General features: G+C 46.2%; 3 protein-coding genes across 3 annotated transcripts in view; 1 reads left to right on the top strand and 2 right to left on the bottom strand.

Annotated features, from left to right (window-relative positions):
• ZZEF1 (zinc finger ZZ-type and EF-hand domain containing 1) overlaps positions 1-8,042 on the bottom strand; it is a 59,599-nt gene extending 51,557 nt beyond the window's left edge. The window contains exons 1-4 of the mRNA XM_034068821.1: positions 7,677-8,042; positions 3,521-3,665; positions 2,209-2,403; positions 1,175-1,346 (exon numbers count right to left, since the gene is read on the bottom strand). Coding sequence (XP_033924712.1) covers positions 1,175-1,346; positions 2,209-2,403; positions 3,521-3,665; positions 7,677-8,042 — 878 coding nt within the window. The remainder of the gene's footprint in view (positions 1-1,174; positions 1,347-2,208; positions 2,404-3,520; positions 3,666-7,676) is intronic.
• A 298-nt stretch (positions 8,043-8,340) lies between these two features.
• Positions 8,341-12,414, top strand: CYB5D2 (cytochrome b5 domain containing 2). Its single transcript, XM_034068719.1, has 4 exons — positions 8,341-8,607; positions 8,691-8,831; positions 9,030-9,216; positions 11,425-12,414. The coding sequence occupies exons 1-4, from the start codon at positions 8,379-8,381 to the stop codon at positions 11,636-11,638; spliced, it is 771 nt and encodes a 256-aa protein (XP_033924610.1). The 5' UTR covers positions 8,341-8,378; the 3' UTR covers positions 11,639-12,414.
• A 956-nt stretch (positions 12,415-13,370) lies between these two features.
• ANKFY1 (ankyrin repeat and FYVE domain containing 1) overlaps positions 13,371-18,701 on the bottom strand; it is a 30,154-nt gene continuing 24,823 nt past the window's right edge. The window contains exon 25 of the mRNA XM_034068718.1: positions 13,371-17,586. Within this exon, the coding sequence (XP_033924609.1) occupies positions 17,454-17,586 (133 nt within the window). The 3' untranslated portion in view covers positions 13,371-17,453. The remainder of the gene's footprint in view (positions 17,587-18,701) is intronic.

The following is an 18,701-nucleotide window of genomic DNA, read 5'->3' as shown; positions in this document are numbered from 1 at the left end:
CATGGTGAGATAAGACCATGCTGGAGCAGGTTTGCTAGCAGGACCTGTAGCCCCATGGGGGGGGTCCCATGCTGGAGCCACCTGTTCCTGAAGGACTGCACCCTAGGAGAAGGACCCCACCGTCCTGGGTTCAGCTGTAACAGTTATTTTTCTCCTTCTCAGTAGCTGGTGCAGTGCTGTGTTTCAGCTTTAGTCTGAGAACAATGCTGATAACACCCCAATGTTTTAGTTGTTGCTCAGTAGCATTTATCCTGATAAAGGACATTTCAGTCTCTCCTGCTCTGCCAGTGATGAGGTGGATGGGAAGCCAGGAGGAAGCAGAGACAGGACACCTGACCCAAACTAGCCAAAGGGGTATTCCATACCATAGCACATGACACCCAGTATAGAAACTGGGGGGAGTTACCCAAAAGGCCCACTTGTGTTTATTGTTGTTTCTTCTCCTTTCCCTTTCTAATTGTGTAATATCTCCCCTTGTTATTTCCCTTATCATTAACTGGACTGTTTCTTATCTCAACCCATGGGATTTACATTCTTTCAACTCTCCTCCCCATCCCACTGGGAGCCAGGGCAGGAGCAACTGCATGGTGCTGAGTTACTGGCTGGGTTTAAAGCACAGCACCCACACTGGAGCAAGTCACGAAGAACTGCAGCTTGTGAGTAGGACTCACGTTGGAGAAGTTGGTGGAGGACTGTCTCCCACAGGGGGGACCCCACACTGGTGCAGGGCAAGAGTATGAGGAGTCCTCCCCTGAGGAAGGAGCAGCAGAAGCAGTGTGTGATGAACTGACCACAACCCCATTCCCCATCCCCCTGCACCACTGGGGAGAGGAGGTGGAGAATTCAGGAGTGAAGTTGAGCCCAGGAACAAGGGAGGGGTGGGGAAGGGGTTTTAAAATTTGATTTTATTTTTCATTATTCTACTCTGATTTGCTTGGTAACAAAATTTAACTCATTTCCCCAAGTTGAGTCTGTTTTGCACGTAACAGCAGTTGGCAAGTGTTCTCTCCCTGCCCTTACCTCAATGCATAAGCCTTTAACTGTGTCTTCTCTACCCTGTCCAGCTGCAGAGGGGAGTGACAGAGTGGTTTTGGTCAACCCACAATGCTCCACCAGCTGTATTTCTAAGGACTAACAGCCCCAAAACTCAGGTACATACTGGCGTGTTGCTCACCGTATCCAATGGGAGCGAGCACTCCCATCTGACTGCCAGAAGGACGTTGTTTCTCCATTTGTCATCTTGTCAATATCAGCAGAATTGGATGAGGTTTCTATGTGAGTGTAGCACTTTGTGACAGACTTCAGTTTGTCTGCCTCCTGATTGCCATTTAAATCACTGGGGTATTCTGCAAAGAATATAAATCCCTCATAAGAGTCTTCTTTAGCTTGTTTTAAGCATTATTATATCTTTATAATAACTAAGACATACAAGTTAAATTGTTGGTACAGTACACAGATCCCAAAGAACTGTTTCTGGCAGAAAGTAGAAGACAGCAAAGTTTAATTACACATGATATTACAATCATCTTAACCAGTACGAAAACACCTACTTTGCCTGGAGTTCACTAGCCTTTAGCACCTTCTTTCATTACTGGCCTTGTAAGAGCTTGATTAATATGCAAAAATACAAACAAATTAGAGGAAAAAGTAAAATATGATGGAGGAAATCTCAGTTCAGCTATTCTAGGGAAGGGATAAAGCAGACTGCTTCCCAAGTAACTTGATCTATTTCAACAGAAATGCAGAGATCTGAAAATATCAAGTCAAGCTGTAAAGAGAAGGAGCCACCCCCATAGGGAGACCACCAGGAGAGTCCTGTCTGAAATACAGTAAAAAATGCACTACCTCCACCCCAAAACAATACATTACTTTTAACACTGAACAGTTTCAGAAAATATTCATCTCATTTAGTTTCTAGCAACTAGCAGAGATGTTGGACTGAATAGAGAATATCACAATAATAATCATTCTGAAACAGGTCAGGAGAAAGATGAAAAACATCCTAGTGTGTTAAGCAGATTGAGAGGTAGTTTGGAAATCAATTTATGTGCCTCAAAAGAACAACAAAAACACCCACAGAAGCATGCACATCAACTCTATAAAAAAATCATGCCTGGTAAAACTTCAACAGTAAAGAAAGCTTTCTGTTTTATCTGTAATCTCTTCTTCAACCTATGGTTACACACTGAAAAAAAAAGATTTACATACCCCTCTCTTTCAGGAGAAGTCGATCTAAAGAATCCTTCAGCACAGAAGACCTCATAGTGCAGATATTGTTAAAGTAGTCCAGGACTGGGTAAGGGATGGCAGTATTAGAAATGCGATTCCGGTGCAAGAACCTCAGGATCATTGAGGCATGAAGACCAAGACGCTCTTTCGATTCAGAAAATATATCAATAAAACCTAGAAAGAGAGATAATTTCCAGCTGTGTTGCAACATCTGACTTGACCAAGTCATCATTTCCACCCCCACCCCCCAATCTTACTACTAGGGAAATCCAAATTAAGCATGGGAGCCAACACTGGAACTACATTTCTACCACAGGAAGTAGCTAAAGTCTGCAACCTTTACAGCAGGACTGCAAGAGGTGCAGGCAAACATTTTTGCCAGTTACCTGAAATGCCTGAAGGTGTTCAAAACAATTACCAAAAATCTTAGGTTTTATACTTATTTTGCTGTCCTTAAAGTCTCAAACCCTTGCCTTCAATATCTAAATGAAACAGCTGCTGCTTGGCTAACAACATGATATATTCGCATCACCCAGCTTGAGCTACACTAAACACCTTCCTCTGACACTGGGAATTATTCCCAAGCAGGTGCCTAATGTTTTCCACCAAGTTTGTAAGAAATTTCATTTCCTTAACAGCAATTATCTGGATCATAGTACATTTAGATGCACAAAACAGTACTCCATGAGTACTGTCTTCTGACTTATCTGTAGCCAGTTCTAGCACCTCTTGTGTGATCCTCTAAGGCAAATCCTCTTTAGCCACTTACCATCAAAAGCTTGGAAGAAAAGCCAGTAACTGATACTTATCCCAGAAATCAAACTCTGGGAACTGACACTTTCCAAACTACACACCATAAAACACGAATTATGTTTCAGAAGGATTTCAAATAACAATATATTAATAATAAAGTCCATGACTCATCACCTGAAACAGACTCAGAAGAGGACTTATTCCTCCAAGTATAAGACTGCACTAGCTAGACACTCGACAACATTTTGTATAGAACTGTTTCCTGTCTGTGAGGTAAAACAGACAATGATAAGAAAATCCTCAGTCACACAGACAGGAAAATATTGGTTATTTATGAAAGTAAGTTAGCTAGATGTAACTGTGTGAAATTTTTAAGTTACAGCAACTTCACTTGTTTGATACTAGAGAAGCGAGAATGACCTGGAGTATGGTTTTGAAAAGATTAGGACAAGAACATTATTAAAGCAATTTATTGAAGCAACATCCCTTACACAGGGCAAGACTTGGGAAACCATCTGTTTGGTCACTGTTCTCATACCTGGAACTAGGGAACAAGCTTGCAGTTGCCGGATTACATGGCTAAGCTCCCCATGAAGATTAGCTCCACTAGAATTCTTGAGAGCCTCCAGCATATTCTCCACATCTACAGTGCCATCTCCTTCAGCATCAAATTGTGCAAAGGCCTGAAGAGGAAAATTAAAAGAAAATGTATTTCAGCATATTTGCTTCAAGCAGAAATTCAGGGTATTTCATAGAAGCCATATAACATTATAACAGCATGAAATAATAATCAAAATAACCCATTTTCCATAGTATTGAATTAATGACAAGAGGGAACAGCTTGGCTGGAAAACTACAGTCTTCAGCAAGTTTTAAGGCAGTTGCACTGCCTTCCTATAAAAGTCAACTGTAGTTATGCTTAGGTGGAGACAGCACATCATCTGTACCAGCGAATCAGCAGCATCCATCCACCAACATCTGAGACTACAAAGAAGGTGCTCACAAAAGAGCACTAAAAAGCTCTTTCATTAAAGGCTGAGTTAGTTCTAAAAGCCATATCAGGCATTGCTCACTACTGCTGCACCCATCTCATGCTGCAGCTACTCCAATTCTTCCAGGTTTCACATATTTTTTCCAGTTAAGAAAGCATCCTTAGAACCAGAGTCTTTAAAACACGCATTTCCTTCCATGCACTGTCCTACACAGAACACCAGTTTAACATCGTTTGTCAAAGTATTTGTGAAAACAATGAAAAGAGTTAGAAAAGGTTCTTTTTTTTTTTTTATTCAGGGGAACTTTATTATCTTTGACTTTGATAGAAATGTTTAACATAAAGAGCTATGTTGTGCATGTATAACAAGTAACTCACACAGCTTTGCATTTCATGTCTTTGTACGAGCAGAAGTACAAGGTACCTTTATTCAGCTAAGCCTGTAAAGCAGAACCAAGCTCATAAACATAATGCTTTTAACCAGCCACTTCAAAGGAGTCACAGTCCTGTGACACAATACTACTAAAAACCCTAGCTATATTTTCACAATCACATTTAATTCTGAAACATCTTCTGTTCAATTGCTAATCTCTTCACAAGCAAGGCTTCAGTTTCCTAGCCCTGAACTTGGTATTTCAAGTTCAGCTACATAGCTGAGTGCATTTGGCCTCTAAGAACAGATCATCTCACACATGCCTGACAGTCAAGAAGTCACTGTTGCTCTGGAGAAAGCTTATGCTCAAGTCTCTTGGTTTGCTAGCTGCTTTCAAACTTGATGTACCATTAAAAGTACTATCCTGGAGAGAAGTGATCTGAAATGATTGGATCAAAATAACCTGCCAATTAACCATGACATAATTACACCACCTAAATGAGAGCAAAGTCCTCAGAAGACAACAGAATCACAATGCCTTATTTCAGCTGACTAAAGTTCCAATGGCACTTCTGCAGCACAGAGCTGAATTTCAGCTCAGAATTGTACAAACTCTATTAAACATACAGTGGAACCATGCTAGCAGCAATCAACTATATATTACTCTTAGTAGCAAAGCAGACTGGTGCTGGGCATCAGGTAGACAATGAAACAAAAAACAAAGACCTTTGCCTGAGGACAACAATCCAGAGGGAATTCATTTTAAACTAATAGAACTCAGTTGCCAGAACACTTCAATGCACAGTTTTTTACCACCTCATTCTTGCCATTACATCTTGTTCTCCTCATATCTGAGGTGGAACTGTGCAATTACTAAAACATGAGGTGAACTAGCAAGTTTTGTGACCTTACTAGCGAAAACAAACACATCGGATGGCAAGGTTGGATTAGCCCACAGTTACTTTAAACCAATTTCTTATACTTTCATGTAAGGAGACATTACACCATCTATGCTTTTCTTTGCATCTTCATGCAGAATTTTGTTATTTTAAACTCTTAGGAAAACTCTTCATTTCACCCTTTGCTCTCAGCAGAACTCCAGCATTAAGGCTTCAAGTGAAACTTGGATACACTACATGCTAGCTGCTGAAACACAAATGAATAAAAAAATTATTCAGAGATCTAACTTCTCTAGAAGATTTTACATTTCAACAGAGGTTCAATTTGCCCACAATGCATTCAAAGTATGTATTCACAAGCCCCACACTGACAGCAGAAAAACTTAATGGACAGATCAAACCTTAGTCTATGCCAGACAGGATTCTACAGACATTAAAAAGGGAAACCTATTGACCTGCCAGCCACAAACTAGCTTCTCATCAGTGTAAAATACATCCTGGAATTCTAAAATACTATAGCCTGTGGGCTGGTGCCAGTCACAGAAACAATGACATCAAGGGTTTCCACACAACTCCACCATCTCAGCTTTGCAGGATAGACTAGATGAGACCTTCTATCTGTTCCATGATAAATCCATTGATAAGGTTCCCCCCCCCAAGAGCAAGAAAACCAAAACAACTGTATTGTTCAAACCTCAAAATATGCCTTCAGCCTGCAAAGCTCAGTTGTTTGTAACTAAATGAAAGAATCCTTACATACTGATTTCCCTCTTACTGTCCTGTCGTGGTTTAAACCCAGCCACACAGCTCGTGCACTCACTTCCCCACCCTTGCTCCCCCAACTCCTGGAGAGTTGGGAGGGAGAATCCAAAGAATGTAGCTCTCACAGGTTGAGATAAGAACAGTTTAATAGCTAAGGTATAACACAAATCACTACTGCTACCACCAATAATAATAACAATGATAAAGGAAATAACAAGTGAAGAGAATACAACACCTCACCACCCGATAACTCACCCCACCCTGCCCAACCAAGCACCAACCGGTACCTACTCCAACCCCCAGAGCCCCAGTCCTTCTGGGTAACTCTCGGTTACATCCTGGGCATGACATGCTATGGTATGGAATACCTCTTTGGCTAGTTTGGATCAGATGTCCTGTCTCTGCTTCCTCCCAGCCTCCCCTCCTCCCTGCAGAGCATGAGGCTCATAAAGCCCTTGGCCAGAGTAAACATTTGAGCAGTAACTACAAACATAGGTGCTATCAGCATCGTTCCCAGGCCACAAGTCAAGACACAGCGCTGCACCAGCTACCAAGAAGGAGAAAAATTGACTGCTACTGCTGAACCCAGGACATGTCCTTAGAAATGAAGTGTTCTTTATTGGTTCTTGTAAAGCAACTGGAAATGGAGACAGCAGCATTTTAGCAAGCTACTTGAAGCAACCTGCTATAAACATACTTATCTGTACGACCAAATCAATCTCTTCCCAGGTTCCAGTAGCCTTTTTTAATACAACAGCACCAGTTTCAAGGAGCATATACGTGATTTAACAGTTTACCAAGTTATTCTACTACTCAGTAGCAATACAAAGGCAGAAGGAAAGCACTGGTGAGCCTCAGGAACTGCATGCAGTAACAAATTCGGGCACAACCACTTTCTCAGCTGAGTGTGAAATTCCCAGCAGGGTATTTGACTGCATTTTCAGTGCTAGCTAGGGAGTAAAGCTAAACGTTCCAAACGTTAATTTATCCACATCCCGTTTGACACAAGAAAGGAAACAGTGCTCTCTTCTATCATTAAAACTTTACGCTGAGACCTTCTCTCTGTGGAGGGGGAACTCTGTTACCCTACTTCCTAACAAGTTTTCCAAACCTCTTAGTTTACAGTAAGCAGTAGGATACCAATGAGATACTTGACATTTTCACTGCTGGTTTCAAACTGCAACAAGAAAATTAAGTCTGGTAAACTCTGCCTTGCTGATACCATTTCAAAGGAATTACTTGTGCTGAATTTCCTACCTGTGCTACCCACAGCTGCTATTGCTGCTGGCAATAACAGCAGTAGGTGGTAGCAAAATACCATTCTATTCAGAAGCAGTTACTGAGTATAATCTCGAAAACCAGGCATAATTAATTACTTTATAAAAAAGCTATCTACAAGCTGACTGCCTGTCTATCGGCACCAGCAGCCGCCTGTCTGGCCTCGCAGCAGAACTCCCTGCTCCGGCCTTGCCCCGGTTACCTGAAGGGGTGACCCGGGTCCCCATGGCCCCCTGGGCACCTCCGGCTCGGTGAGATCCACCCCCGGCAGCACCCTCAGGGTTCCCACCGCCTCCCTCCGCTCCCGTTTCACCGGGCACCGGCAGGAGCTACCCCCACCCCACCCCACCCCGGCCCAAGCCGGGCCTGGGCCCTCCAGCTGCCGCCTCACCTCCTCGCTCTCGCCTCGGGAGCCGGCGGCCAGCCGGGAGACGCTCTCCATCATCTCACAGAACTGCTCCAGGCTGACGGCCTCGTCGCCGCGGCTGAGGCGCTCCTCCAGCCAGCGGACCAGAATGCTGTGGTGCCGCGACACCAGCGACTCGGGCAGCACCGCTTCCCTCAGCCGCGCCGTGGCCTCCCGCAACCGGGCCTGGTCCAGCAGCACCTCAGCCGGAGGCAGCGGCGGCGCCGGTCTGGCGGCGGTGCCAGAAGGGAAGGGAGCGCCGGGCTGAGGCGCGGTGGCCGCCCCCTCCATGCCTTCCTCGGCGGCCCCCTCCTCCTCGTCCTCGCTGCTGTGACTCGCTGCCGTCCCCATGAGCCCTTCGGAAGCGCCGGAGTTGGGTCCCGGCGCTCGGCACAGACACTTATCCTGCGGCTCCGCCCGGCCCTGCCCGGCTTAGTCAGCAGCTTCCCGGCCCACCGCACCTGTCAGCTCCGGCCGGCGGCGGCCGCGCCACACTGCCGCCAAGCGACACCCGGCGTCGCAAAGCCCCGCCCCGGAAAGGCACGGTGCGGCCGCACCGCGCGACACTCGCCGTAAAGCGAAAGCCGCCAGAGGGACCGTGTCCACCCGACTGACCGGTGCTGGCCACACTGCCGTGCGGCGAGGAAAACGTCGTGAAAGGGCCGGGCGCGGTCGTGGCGCGGCCCCATGCGGCGGGGCGCGGCGGCGGTGGCGGCGCTGCTGTGCCTGGGGGCCGCCTGTCTGCTAGGCCGCGGGTTCGATCCCCGGCCCCGGCTGCTGAGCAGCGCAGAGCTGGGCCGATACCGGGGGGCTCCGGGCGAGCCCGGCCTATACCTCGCCGTGTTGGGCCGTGTCTTCGACGTGGAGCGCGGCCGCAGGCACTACGGCCCCGGAGGTGCCTACAGCGGCTTCGCAGGTAGCTCTGGAGGGGCAGGGGAGGGCTCTGGGACCAGGGTTTGGGGTTCACCTCCTGCCCGTGTCCCGCTGCCTGCCCCACAGGGAGAGATGCCACCAGAGCATTCGCCACCGGCGACTTCACGGCAGCGGGGCTGGTGGATGATGTGTCAGCGCTGTCAGCAGGCCAGCTGCTGGCCATCCGGAGCTGGCTGGCCTTCTACAGCGAGCACTACGAGCCCGTCGGTAAGTGGGTCCGTCGGGGTGACCGCAGCACGGGGATGGGAGTCTGGGAGCCTCCAAGGATAGAAGGGATGTAAAACTCGGTTTTAATACCGGGCTGTGGCCAAGATCCGCCTTGTTTTGTCTTTAAATAACAAACTTAAACCCCGTTCATTTTCCTTGCCTGGAAACACTGTGGTCTTCGTTGCTCTTCTCTGCCAGGGAAGCTGGTGGGCAGGTTCTATGATGAATACGGGGCACCAACAGAAGCTTTAAGGCAGGCTGAGGCTGCCATTGAGGAAGCTCTGAAGTCCCAAGCAGAAAGCGAGCAGAGGAAGCAGCAGTTTCCACCCTGCAACTCGGAATGGAGCTCAGCTGCGGGCAGCCGGTTCTGGTGCTCCAAACAGAGGTAACATCCTGCCTCCTGCTGTCACGCTTGGGCCCTCTGGAGCAGAGTGTTTCCAACCTTTCTTTGGATGCCCCGAGCTTTGTCATTGCCTCGCCTCGTACGAGTGGCATAGGAAGATGTCCTGGCTCACTCTGTAGGTGTGATCTGCTGACATCTTCACAGAAGGGCATATGTTGGTCCTAATGTGCAGAGGAATATGCCTGGCATGGTCCCTTGCTCTGCCTGCATGCATGGAATCGCTCAGGCTGGAGAAGACCTTTATGATTATCCATTACAGGCCTTAACCTGGCACTGCTGAGGCCACCACTAAACCATGTCTCCAAGTGACACACATCTGACTTCACCACTTCCCTGGGCAGCCTGTTCCAATGCTTGACAACCCTCCCCGTGAAGGAATTGTTCCTCAGCTCCATCTAAACCTGCCCTGGTGCAGCTTGAGGCCATTTCCTCTTGTCCCATCCCTTGTTCCTTGGGAGCAGAGCCCAGCCCCTCCTGGCTCCATCCTCCTGCAGGCACTTGGAGGGAGCCATCAGGTCCCCCTGAGCCTTCTCTTCCCCGTCTGAACCCCCCAGCTCCCTCAGCCATTCCCCATCTCTCTTGTGCTCCAGGCCCTGCACCAGCTCCATTGCCCTTCTCTGGCCCCATCCAGCCCCTCAAGGTCTCTCTTGTAGTGAAGGGCCCAGAACTGAGCACAGGATTTGAGGTGCAGCCTCACCAGTGCCCAGTGTGGGAGCACAATCCCTGCCCTGGCCCTGCTGCCGCACTGGTGCTGTACAAGCCCTTCTCTGCTGTGCCACTCCTGCTGCATGAATCAGAGTCCCTGCCCAGTCCAACAACTGCTGTCAGCCTCCACCCAGTCTGGGGCTGCACGGAGCTGCAGTTGGGTTTTTCCAGCATGAGGCAGTGCAGGGAACCTCGTCTCACTTTGTAGGTAAAAGGCAAATGTTGTCTCATCCCACTCAGTACACTTAGGGATTTTATTTCTGAGGCAAAAACTCTGCTGTCACACTGGAATCCAAATCAGAATTTGCCACATGTTCATGCAATCCTGTTCTCGGGAAAACAGGACGGAAATCCCACTATTACCATCTGCTGCATTCAGACAGGGAATGCAAGGATTAGCTCCTGCTTTTCAGACAGTTCCACTGTGTGTCTCACAGGGTACTGCCACAACAGTTTTCACTTACAACCACATAAAAATGAGCTTGAGCTTTGAATAGTCATTTCCTGCTTGGCCTGTTTAGCAGTAGACCTCTCTGTTTAGGGGCTGTTCTGGTTGAAGACAAAATCATTCCACAGACCACACTGCAAAATGCTTAGGCTTTGTTTCAGTCCACCAGTAGCACTGCTGCTACGTGTGAATGAGCTTGGGTGCAGCCTTGGGACTGCATGTTGTGTGGCAGTCACTTGTGTAAAGGTTTACAGGCATAAAAGGGGCAGTAGTTAGGGGATCAGGCAGGATTTGGCTAATAAAGACACTGAAGTAGTTGTGGAAGTACTTGAGACTTGGTTTTTTTCTTTCTGGCCTAGTTCTTGGAATCTTTGTGCTTAGTCAAGGCACAGAAGGTGGCGTGTGGTGATCTGTGAGCAATTAGCTACACCAAAAAAGGCATTTTTGCTATTAGACACGCTGTGCTATGTAAGGCTGTGATTCCTTTTCCAGCAATAGAAACACAGGAAGCAGTTGGTTGCTCCCAGAAGGGTGAGCAGATGTACCAGCACTGTGAAACTAAGTTCAGGCCATGGGTTTTTGAGGCACAGCTGATAAAATGGACCAGAAAGTTGAGATGTTGAGAGTCTGCCTCAGTAGGCCTGTCTTTAGTTCTAACTCTCCCAGATTATCCTAGGCTTTTATTTACTGATTCTCACTCCACTTGGAAGCATTTTACAAGAGCCTTTAGGGGCAGGCCTAGGGGGAATGGCTTTAACCTGCCCAAGGGGAGACTGAGCTGAGCTCTTAGGCAGAAGCTCTTCCCTGTGAGGGTGCTGAGGCGCTGGTACAGGGTGCCCAGAGAAGCTGTGGCTGCCCCATCCCTGGCAGTGCTCAAGGCCAGGTTGGACACAGGGGCTTGGAGCAGCTGCTCCAGTGGAAGGGGTCCCTGCCTGTGGCAGGGGTTGGAACTGGATGAGTTTTAAGGTCTTTTCACCCAAACCAGTTTGGGATTCTGTTCCATGGGTTGGATTGTGATTTTACTTTTCCCTTCTCAGTGGGGGAGTGAGCAGAGACTGGACCGGGGTCCCTCGGAAGCTGTTCCAGCCGGGATCCAAGGGCAGCCGCTGCGTGTGTGTGCGGACAACTGGTCCCCCGTGGGGGCAGCCGGACTCCAGCGAGCACCGCGACAGAGGCGACCTGGATAACCCTCACTTGCAGGAATACAGCGGCTGCCCTCCGCTGGCGGAGCAGTGTGTCCTGAAGGACTGACTCCCAGGGCTGGATTCGAGCCGCTGTTGAGAGCCCTGCAGCGAAACCAGCTTTGTATGGGCAGCTCCAGCTGCGTTCCTCTCCATCTGCCTGAAGGGGCAATAGCAACCTCACGTTGTGACTCTCTTAACTTGTGGAGATGGAGTTGAGAGGAGGAGGAAACACTTCAGCCGAATTAGCGGCTGAACAATCAGTAATGGGATACTTTCTTAGTGCTTCGTTCTGATGGTATTTTTACATCTGGCAACAAACTGTAAGATGCAAAGCCTGAATTATACTTAGCAACTGATTTCTTGTGCAGTCAGATGAGTTTGTGCAATGTATTGTGTTTTAAGGCAGCAAGGTTGTGAGCACAGGAACTGCTGCAACATCTCTGACCCCCGTTTACACACAGTCCACCAGTCATTTGAACTCTCTCTGCTACATTGTAGTGCTTACACTCCTTCCCAGTCCATTTACTCCAAAGTTTAAAGGTAGCAGGGAGACATAATGGCTCCTGTAATTAAGGTAGGTAGTATCTGGGAACCTGTACAGCTTGATTACACACAAGCTTTATCAAAAGCTTGGAGTACAGAAGGCAAAAGTCATAACTGTATTCCCTCATTTAGTGTTTGTATTAGATACTGTGCAAAGAAGATATTGGGAGCCACGTATGAGGATCCTTGTTTAATATTTAACCTTACCTTCCTGCTCCTGTGATTCACTACCTTCAAACTGCTCAGATGAGGAGCTGGTACTTCTCAATATCTGATAATAAAAGCAATGTGTCAGCATGACCATCCTGCTGTAATCTGCCTCCTGCTTCCATGGCACCTCCTCCCACCTGGTATGTGCCCTTCAGGCTTGAACCCCAGGCTGGGTGTATCCTTGCAGAGCCCAGCTCCATAAAGTCTGTACAGATTTTATCACAGCTGGCAAAATTCAATGATATAAGTGACTCCCAACAGAGCAGGGCAAGTTATTACCATTCCTGGGTTGGGCTGAAAGGGACAAGGAAGCACCTGCAGAGGGCTTAGGCACTGCAAATCACCAGCTGCAGGGAAGCAGTTCCTGGTTTTCAAAGAATCTACTGTTATAATCAGTTTCTGATGTAGCTGCAGCCTTGGGAGACGGAGTTTACACAGAGTCCAGCAGTGGCACACATGTGCTGATCTGTGTTCAGTTCTTTTCCTTCAGGCAACTGGCACCTATGTATAAAGGGCTAGAAGGCATTTATAAACTTAAGTTTTGAGCTGCTGCCCCCTCTGAAGAGCTGAGTTCTTAGTTCACAACTGGGTGAACTCACAGGAGGCCTGGCAGCATTACTTTGGGGTAGTCCCTTCCTGGCAGCAACAGTAGGTCATGCAGCAACACTTCTCACCAGTGATGTTTATAGATGAGGCTACAGCAAATAGTGCTGGAATGGTGCAGGGATGGCTAAGCGCCACACCAAAACCAAATCTGCTGCTGCAGGAAGGAAAGACAGGATGGTGCTGCTTTAACTTCAGTTGGTTGGAAACCGATTCACAGCTTATTCCCTGGTAGTGTTTGGTAACAATACAGGGGGAGTTTGGCTTGCACTAGGGATAAATCGTCTATTAAAGCAAACATGGAGACTCCCTCAGGGACCTGAAGTGTTCCAAAAGCTCAGCCCCATACTCCTAGGGTAGAAAAGGGTGGGAAAGAATAGTGACAGTTACACAGGGGTCAAGTGCACAGAGGCAGTGCTCTAATAAAGCTCACCATTCACCCATACTTTAATAAGTTTTATTAATAAAAGACTAATGCATCACAATCTCACCAAGACGGTTTGGTGGGTTCCACTATTGCACTGAAGCTTTCCTTATCCTGAAGTAAAGCTGCAGCAGTTCCATCTCTTCCAGGAGGCCAGGCTGCCCAATAGTGTGCAGCCGAGCACACCAAGACTATGTTACTCATCCACTGAAGTGGATCTGAGCTGAGAAGTGATTTACTCCATGAGCCAGCTCTGGCCTGTAGGAAGTCAGGATTGTTTCATAGGAATGATTACAGGTAAGTAGTATAAGGCATTGGAGATGACTGGGTGGTATAAACCAGAACAGTTGTAGCAGTTCCCCAACATTGAAATGAGTACCTAGAATAACCTCAAAACAAGGAATACAAGTTGTCATGCGCTGTTGTGTCACAGCCCTAGTTTTCCTTGTGCCTTGTAGAGGACAGCTCACAGAGGGGCAGCTGTCTCTACTTTCTGAACAAGGTTTTCTACCTCACGATGCATGATCTAGTTATGCATTTTATTACAAGTAGAATCTTTACACAACGAAGGAATGCGTATTGGAAAAATACATTTTTACAATGACTTCAGACAAACATTGCAGATAAAAACGCCATTGTTCCAAGACTCCCTTTTCTGTTTCACAGAGGGTATTAGAATGGTCAGAGTTATTTGTCACTTGTACAAGCTTTGATTTTTCAGTTGAGCAGTACCAACGCTGCTGGTTACAGGAGAAAGAGGACTTGCCTATTAATATTTGATCTACAAGGAAATCCAGCTTCAGCATCCCATATTGTTACAGGTTAATTTAGAAGCACTATGCAAGAAGTTGTACAAGCCAATGACAGAGAGTCATTAAGGCATCTGTCAGCTTTTACCAGCAGCTTGCTCTGCTGTGTTAGTACCTTCAACACCAGCATTCTCACTCCACTTAGTGGTGTGAAACAGTGACTACACCTTTTCCAGATACACTACACTTGAAGCCAGACCAGGTTTTGTGCTTGTGTAAGAGTGCTGGATGACTGCAATCCAAAGGAATCCAGGCTCAGAACAAAAAGCTACAGTATGAACCACCACAGACTTCCCGTGCAGCTCTGCTGCAGTGCCCACAGCCTGGTCTGACAGCATGACTTCCTGGGACACAAGTTTGTTTTCCATTCACCCTCTTGTTTAACACTTGGCAGACTTGTGTCCTAAGTTAATACCACTTAAAAGCAGCAGGGGTGAAGGGAGGGGGGTTTGGTCACAACTGTACAAAAAGGAAGAGCAGTTCTCTACAGAGTTAGAAATGTGTTGACCACTACTGCATTACCAAGTGCCTCTGTTCACATTTGTACCCTGCAGTAGAGCACTGGCAGCAAAACCCTAAAACATCAAGGGTCAGAATTCAGATCAATACTAGGCAGAGCACATGAAGGACTGAGCCCCACCAGTTGTGTGCTGGGCTCAGCCTCTTCAGCTGAACTACATGAGAACAAACTTGGGTTTTGATTCGAGGTGTCAGCTTTTTCCCTTTAACTGGCAGAAAGCTATTTAAAGTTTGCTGGAAGGAAACTATCTCAAAGGCACTTTAACATGATCAAATTTGCTGAATTTAGTTCCTTGAAACTCAATGAACACTTCAGGCTGTGTGTTAGTTTATGACTAACTCTCTTTCAGATTTCAGTAAGAAAACTTGTAGTGTTGGCTGCAAACAGCACACAAGGAGCATTAGATGCTGTTTCCCAGATCTCTCCTAGTTTCAGGCAGTTACAATTAATAGTCTACTTCAAAAAGAACAACTAGCCAGCCTTAAACCTGCCATTCAGTTAAGCTGAATTTTCACAACATCTACATTTTTCATCATTTAAAAGGTTGCTTATTCTGTTAGAACTGAGCTCCCTGTTCCCCTGCTCCTTCCACCAGGGAGTCACTGAAAATGTGATGTTTAAATGGTTCGTGCATTGCACGTTGTGTAGCTTTCCAATGAAGATGAAATCCTTGGGCTCTACCTCTGTCTTTCAGTACTGTAAGCATACACTTAGCACTCCACATCACAGCAGCTCCCAAACAAGGAGGAAGTTAGCACATGATCGCAAGATACAGTAGTCAAGACTCACCAAATGCACTTTCCATCTAGAGACTTGTAACCAGTGATACTCAAACATAAGAAAGCAAGAGACTAGAAATTCAATGTCTTCCATCATCTATTTCACTTATAAAACCAAACTGTAGCCTGCAGTTCGGCGCTTCAGACGCCATTATTTTCCACCTCATGCCCCTAGAGTGTTATTCCAGAGATGCACCACTTGTATCAGTAACAGTGTTAGAGACCAGTTGTGTCACCCAGGGCATTCTGTTGCAACATGACAGCAGCAGACATAAAACAGCGATGCAAATTTCTATTATCATCCATTATTCTTCTCTAGTGTTACAAGAGTGAGATTCCAGTTATAATATATGCATATTGGAAGATCAAAGTGCAGATCAAGTGAGACTTGATGTGAAATTCATCGTGCAAATGTCAGCAATTACACCCTCCTCTACCCTTTGCTTGTACAAGTCTGAAGAAAAACCTCAAGCAAGTCTTCCATGAAAGCAGCAGTCTGGTTTATCATCACATCTTACTCCTTAAGACTGGTAAGTCACTATTCCAAATAGGGCAATGTGTCACCAACTTGTCCATATCGTACACTGGAGGAGATAACAGTCATCAAATAAATGCACAGTTCATGGAGCAGAGATGAGGAATGCCGAGTTGAGTCTAAACTGGGATAAAAACAGCCTTAAGATGGCATGTAGTTTTGTTTAAGTACACGTTTTTCTGGCTGAAGCCTTTGCCCACCAAATCACAACCTTGTCTATCAGCAAAGTACTTTCCTGTTTCCTAGGTATGGTGGTGTTGGATTTTTAGATTCATCGTGTTTAAGAGAGCACAATGAGCCTGGATTGAAATACTGCAGCTTAATCCAAATCCCTGGCACTGCACCACCACTTCAGCATCCTTCCTCCAAGGCCAGAGGCTTAATGCTAATAGGAAGCCTCCAAATACACCACCACTCACCAGCAACCCTGCTAAAAATGGACCCATATTTAGTGTCTAGAGGTGCAGCACGTTCTACACTGGTAGCATTACCGAGGCTCCTGCAGCAGTTAACCAGGGTCTCCAAGCCAAAGGAAAGTGCTACTTTCCCTCCTGGGATTCATAATGCACTTCAGCATTTATTGCTGTACTGGGAGTTCCACTACTGAACCAGTTTTAGTGTTTCTCCATTTAGCATATGCTTAGTTAGGCCTTGCAGCACTGTTACGCGCATTTACACAAGTTTCACGAACTGAAGGACTACCAACGTAAATATGAAAGTGCAACAAAGACTTGAACAGTTCTGGCAGGTATGAGCAAGAGGATTCACTGGCTAAAACAATGCTGCACTTCTCCTGAACATGCTAAAGCTAATGAGACATTTACTGAGGAGGTATCAAGCTGTGAATCTGCAATTCTGACTGCTTTGCATCAGATGTTGTAAAGCTTTCTGTTGTAAGGCCACAATTCTTGAGCTATACTTGGAACTACCCCATTTTGAAGAGTTTCTTGAAATGAACAGCAGTTGCAACAGCTCAGTCTAGCTTCACAGGAAGTCTTCTCTAGAGAAAGGGAACATTTATCTTTAAGACAAAGCAAAGAAAGATACCTGGTTACCCTGAAACTTAATGCCAACCTCTACTAAGCAGCCCAAAAGCCACAGAACTTAGTAGAGTTGCTCAGTGCAAAGCACCATGTCAAGGACAGACCTGTTTTATGTCAATTCAAACATCAGCCTAGCAATGTGAGCTTCCATACCCCACTGCAACTAGAAGAGGGTCTAACTTCTTTTGTCACTTAATTTCAACGTTCCACTCAAATTCCTAGTGAAGTCTATCACAGCCCAATACATTTACAGTCATACAAAGTCATTTATACCAGAATATATCGTATCAGGGTCCTTAATTAGTTCAGTCTAGTGCAGAAGACATGTATAGGCCTCCTTTTCCCTATCCAGAGGGCTTGTAAGCAGAGCTGCTGTCAGGAGCACTGACTGGGAATCCCTTTACTTCCACAGCATACTAGGAGACTCCTCCCAGAGTGAGGACATCAAAGCAGATGTTGCAAACTCGAACTGGCTTGTTCAGATCAAATTTTATGATAGGAATCTCCTTTGTTGAGCACTTATGGCAGAGCAGGCGTCCACAGTGTCGGCTGTTAATAGAGGAGTGGAGAAAAGTAAATTCACTCAGAGAGAACACCAGGGTTTTACTGTTTGATATTCTTTAGCAATGACAGTATCACTAGAAAGGTGCAATAGCAATTGAAATGCTGTCTTTTTCTTACATCTTTTTATATCTCTTATTTAATAATTAAATACTAATGCTAAAACCCCATACTGCTTCTGTACTAGTCACTCACCTAGTACTACTTCAACTGATGCATGTGTAGTTTCTCTGGAACATTGGCCAGAAAGAAAAATCTGAGTTTAGCATCTGTCTAACCCAGCACAGCCTATAGAAGATCAGACTAGTTAAGAAAATGTAATTTCTGTCTACACAAGAGCAACTCATGTCAGCATCTTCAATCACTCCCACAATACACACAGCACCCCCATCCTAAAGTGGCAGTAGGTGCCCAGACCTCTCATCTCTCAGATAGTCAGCCCCACTACTGTAACAGTGCCCCAACCCCTCTTTTCTGCTTAAGCAATAGTTTAAGCTGGCCTCTGGGGAGACAGGTAACTCACTAAGGGCTGTAAACCTTGCTTAGCAGCTGAGGACTAGTTGAGCATGCATCAACTGAAATACAGCTGGTTATGCAAATATAACTAAGCCAGTCACCCTACTCCATAGACAGCCCAGGGCTTGTGGAGCTCTCATGTACAACAGCAGGCTGTGTGCCAGGCTTGCCCCTTGAGCACAGACACTTCTCCACCTGAAGAGAATCCTTATTGCATTAGATACTTGGTAAGAAAACTGGGAATAAGCATGCTGAAACTTGGAAATCCTCACTAAGAGATATAAAGGATTGATTGTACATGTACAATCCTTTAGACAGAAACTGTTGACCAAGTCTGGATCCTGACACACCTGAACTCATCTCTGAGGAGAAGTTTAGAACTGAGGGGATGCTCTCTCAATTTCGTATGTCCAACAAATAAGGTACTACTTTAGTCAGATTACAAGTAACTGATCTAGAACAGGATGGAATGTTTCAGCTGGATTACTGGTGATACACCTACATTAGCAGTAGTTTCCTAAACCACCAGAAGGAACCAGCCTAGCTACATTTGGAAGAGGAATACATTTCCTTGTAAGCACAGCAAC

The sequence above is a fragment of the Melopsittacus undulatus genome, chromosome 13 (genome assembly GCF_012275295.1).
Source record: "Melopsittacus undulatus isolate bMelUnd1 chromosome 13, bMelUnd1.mat.Z, whole genome shotgun sequence".
In the NCBI taxonomy this organism is placed as follows: Eukaryota; Metazoa; Chordata; class Aves; order Psittaciformes; family Psittaculidae; genus Melopsittacus; species Melopsittacus undulatus.
The sequence above is the reverse complement of the archived record's forward strand: the minus strand, read 5'-3'. Positions and strand labels throughout refer to the sequence as shown.